We start from the raw sequence: 4,462 nt of genomic DNA on the forward strand, positions 1-4,462 counted from the left end.
CCCAGTTGAAAATGCACTAAAGGAAACAGTCACCCCGTTCACATTCGCAGGCTTCCCCCTCCCCCCACCCCCGCTCCCAAGACAAAACTCTACCCCTCGGGCAGGCAAACAGGCCACTGGGGCAGAAAAGGACTTATCAAATATTTGTATACAAGCAAACAAAATCCCTTAAAACACGTTACAATCAATCAAAGGTATTTATCGCCTCTTCCCGCCAGGGCTGGAGCGAGCAGGAGAGAGAGCGGGTGCACATCCGGACGCGGATTTTTGTGCGTCCCCGGGGGTCTGCCGCGCGGTGTATAAACAAGTCATTTTCCGGCCACCAGATGATCGGTGCCTCTGGGTCTCTCCCCTGCCTACCCTCTCCAACTGCCCCCAGCGCTAGGCCCACCTGCGGGTAGGGAACGGCCTTCGCCCCGCCTGTCTCCCACGTCCCAAGCAAGCGGCAGCTTCCAAAGTTCTGCACCCTTGACACCCTCTTCTAGCCACCTGCTGCTAAGTCCCGAAGTCAGAAGCTTTCCTCCTTCAGGCATGGGAACTTTCGGAGGCCGAGAGAAACGGGTCGCTTCATCCCGAAAGGTAGAAGTCAAGAGAAATATTAGACTCCGACAGGTCTGCTTCGCCCAGTCTCTGATGGTGAGGGGCGCAGCCGGGCTGGCAAAGTGGGGAGACACGGGGGCGGCTGCCGCGGGAGCCGGAGGACCGGTCAGTAGGGCCCCACGACCACCGCCTCCACCTCCTTAGACGGTCTCCGGTCCTTCACCAGGAAGTTGATCATGCCCTCGGACTTGATGAGAAGATTGCAGCCGAGGAAGAAGATGCCGAAGACCACGGTGAGCGAGAGCACGCACATGACCGCGATCTGCACCACGCGCATGATGTACAAGCTGCGCTCGTCCGGGCTGCCCTCGGCGAAGCCGTCGTCGGTCACAACGGACGCCTGGGTGCAGCATCGTACTGCGCGCTCCAGTGCCTCGCTGCTGTTGGCCAGGAACAAGCCCGCCACGTCGGTCTGGTTGCCCAGCGCCGGATTCATCGCGGGAGAGGGCTGGTGTCCGGGGAGGCGCGATTCCGAGTGGAGGAAAGGCAGTGGCTGGAGAGAAACAGGTGCCGAGCTGAGCGCTTACTTGCACACTTGCGCGCGCGGAGACTCTAGCTGTCTCCTTTCGAAAGTCCCTGGGCCGTGGGAGTTTCCCAGGAGCCTTTCCGCCGCGCGCCACAGCCTGCCTCTCCTGCGCCGTCCGCTCCTGCCCGGGCAGTGCTGGTTCCCGGCTCTCGCACGACTGGGGGCTGTTGGAACTTGGCGGGGCTGGGCCAGCCGGGCCGTGGGAGGCGCACGGCGCGGCTGCTGCTCTGAGCAAACAGCGGCCCCTTCCGGCCGCAACGCCACTCTGCGCCCGCCGCTGCGGAGTGGTGGAGGAAACAAAGGGGCGAAACCTCCTCTTGCATTTCTTGATTCGCTTCTTTTGCAACTCCAAAGGCCAGGCAGAGGTCACTGTACTCTTCTAGCTTAATGGATGATTAAAGAGTTTATGGGGGAAGGGTGCGGTCAACCGAAAGTTTCAGAAGAACTGGGACGTGCCAGCTTGGCGTGTCCTTTGCCAGTCACTCCTCTGACCCCTGAGTGGATGGAAAGTGGCTGCGAATCCCAGGTGCCAGATGGTGCTGGCAAAGGCGAAGGCACCGGCCCCCGGCGGGCGCCTGTGCCTGACTTCGTCTTGCCTGTGACAGATTTCTACTGGAGTGGGGCGATCTGAGAATGTTTTGAAGAAAAGCAATGTATTTACATTTACAAAGTCGGGGAAGAAGGAAAGAAAGAAAAAAGGGAGAGAGGGTGAAAGAAGAGCTCCATCTCTATCCCCGTTAGGAGACTGGGAGACAGAGCATGACAGGTTTTACAGAGATTTCTTTGGCCAAGGAATGGGAGTTAGAGGAAGGCCTTGTTCTTCCGTGGCCCTTGTGTGGAGGTGGTTGCCAGGAGCAGGGTCACCTCTCTGCTAAGGGAGGTGCATAGAATGACCACTTGCTTGTAATTTTAATTGCAGATGAGTTTTTGGATGTGCTTCCCGAGTTTTTGTTTGCTGGCAGTAAATCAGTTGTTTAAGGGAATTGCTCATCAGCATCCATCACGAACACCGGGCAACTGCTGAAGCTCTCCCCGTTTTCCGTAAAATGATGCATTTCAAACCAAATTACAGATGTTTTAGGTACCTTATTGAGGCTTTGGCTCATTATAATTTTGCTGTTGGTTCCTATGAAACCTGTCAGAGTATGTTCCGTAAGCTCTAGAAGAATACTTCTGAGTTCTCTCACATATTTTTATTTTCTTTCCTCTCCTTCCTTTTCTCCTTCCTTTCTCCCTTCATATCCTCTGCTTCTTTCAACTGGAAACCAGTAATGTGAAGGCCAGTCCAAACGTATAAGAGAATACATTTGCTAAGTTCCTATGGGATGTTACCACCCAAAGAAATGATACATACTTGAAGGGATGGGTATGCTAATTACTCAGATTTGATCATTCCTCAAGGTATACATGTATCAGAATATCACTTTGTTTCTAATAAATATATAGTTATCAATTATTTGTCAATTAAAAATAAGATTAAATGCAGTAGCTATTTTGTGATTTTAAGCTCTTTTTAAATTTCACGTTAACGTAAGGGTACAAACGACTAGGTTAGAATATTTGCATATGTTAGGTAGAGTCCCTCTTTTAATTGTGTCCATCAAATGGGAGCACAGCAGTCCCTACCCCGTGTACCTTGCCCCCTACCTCATTCACACTTCCCTCAACTTAAATTGAAATGAGTTGGTTTGTTTCTACATGTTGGCAATTGTAAATTGAGGTGCAATAAACAATCTAGTGCAAATGTCCTTATGATAAAATGATTATTTTTTTCCTTCTGGATGGATGCCTAGTGATGGGACTGCTGTGGGATCAAATGGGAAGTCTAGTTTGAGTTCTTTGAGGATTCTTCATACTTCTTTCCAAAAAGGGTATATTAGTTTGCAGTCCCAGCAGAGTAAAATTGTTCCCTTCTTTCCACATCCATGCCAGCATCTACAACTTCGAAACTTTGTGATGTGGGTTATTCTCACTGAGGGTAGCTTTATCTCAGGGTGGTTTGCATTTCTCTGATGATTAAGGATGATGAGCATTTTTTCATGTTTGTTAGCCATTTGGGTGTCTTTCTCATAGAAGGTTCTGTTCATGTCTCTTGCCCAGTAATAGATGGGATTGTTTGCTTTGTTTTTGTTGATTACTTTGAGTTCTCTATATATTCTAGTTTTCAAACCATGGTCAGATTCGTAACATGCAAATATATTTTCCCATTCTGAAGGTTGTTTATTTGCTTTAATTGTGTTCTTAGCTGTACAGACACTTTTCAGTTTAATTAAATCCTATTTGTTTATTTTTATTGTTGTTGTAATTGCCACTGAAGTCTTCTTCATAAAATCTTTTCCCCAGGCTGACGTCCTCCAGAGTTTTCCCTACACTTTCTTCTGGGATTTTTACTGTTTCATGGCTTAGATTTAAATCTTTTATCCATCTTGAATCAATTTTTGTAAGTGGTGAAAGGTGCAGGTCCAGTTTCAGTCTTTTAAATGTGGTTTCCAGTTTTCCCAGCACCTTTTATGAATAGGGATTCTTTTGCCCAGTGTATGTTTTTGTTTGGTTTATCAAAGATCAGATGGTCATAAGAGACTAGATTCATATTTTTTGTTTTCTATTCAGTTTCATGTGTTTATGTCTCTATTTTTGTGCCAATCCCATGCTATTTTGCTTACTAAGATCTTGTAATATAAAGTCTAATAGAGTGATGCCTCTGCCTTTGTTTTTATTACTAAGAATTGCCTGGCTATACCAGGTTTTTCTCATTCCATACTAAATGAAGAACTATTTTTGTATAGTTCTTCTGCATCTGTAAATTGCTTCAGGTAGAATAGACAGTTTAACAATGTTTATTCTTCCCAGCCAAGAGCGTGGTATGTTCTTCCATTTGTTGATGTCTTCTGCTATTTGTTTTCATAAGATTTCATAATTCTTTTTGTAGAAGTCCTTTGTCTCTTTTGTTAGGTGTATTGCTAGGTATTTCATTTTCTTTCAAACTACTGTGAAGGCAACTGTGTCTTTGATTAGCTTCTTGACTTGGTTGTTATTGGCGTGTAGACAGTTTTACACCTGGACATTGATTTTTATACCTGGAGACATTACTGTATTTCTTGATCACTTCCAGGAGTCTTGTGGTTAAATCTCTGGGGTTCTCTCTATATAAGATCTTATCATCAGCAAAGAGTGAGTGTTTGACCTCCTCTGTCCCCATTTGGATGCCCTTTATATCCTTTTCTTGCCTGATCACATTGCCTAGAACTTCCAGAACTATGTTGAAAAGTACTGGCAACAGAGGACATCCTTGTCTGTTTCCAGTTTTAAGTGGAAAAACTTTCAGTTTTACCACAT

At 46.6% G+C, this 4,462-nt stretch overlaps 1 protein-coding gene across 1 annotated transcript; it reads right to left on the minus strand.

Annotated features, from left to right (window-relative positions):
• Positions 1–440: 440 nt before the first annotated feature.
• Positions 441–1,250, minus strand: RPRM (reprimo, TP53 dependent G2 arrest mediator homolog). Its single transcript, XM_003795943.2, has one exon. The coding sequence runs from the start codon at positions 1,034–1,036 to the stop codon at positions 707–709; it is 330 nt and encodes a 109-aa protein (XP_003795991.1). The 5' UTR covers positions 1,037–1,250; the 3' UTR covers positions 441–706.
• Between the last annotated feature and the right edge of the window lie 3,212 nt (positions 1,251–4,462).

Source organism: Otolemur garnettii, unplaced genomic scaffold (assembly GCF_000181295.1).
Source record: "Otolemur garnettii isolate 467f Iridium unplaced genomic scaffold, OtoGar3 scaffold00098, whole genome shotgun sequence".
NCBI classification, from domain to species: Eukaryota; Metazoa; Chordata; class Mammalia; order Primates; family Galagidae; genus Otolemur; species Otolemur garnettii.

Coding starts and splice junctions, on each gene's coding strand:
- RPRM (XM_003795943.2), bottom strand. CDS start 1,036: ATGAATCCGGCGCTGGGCAACCAGACCGACGTGGCGGGCTTGTTCCTG.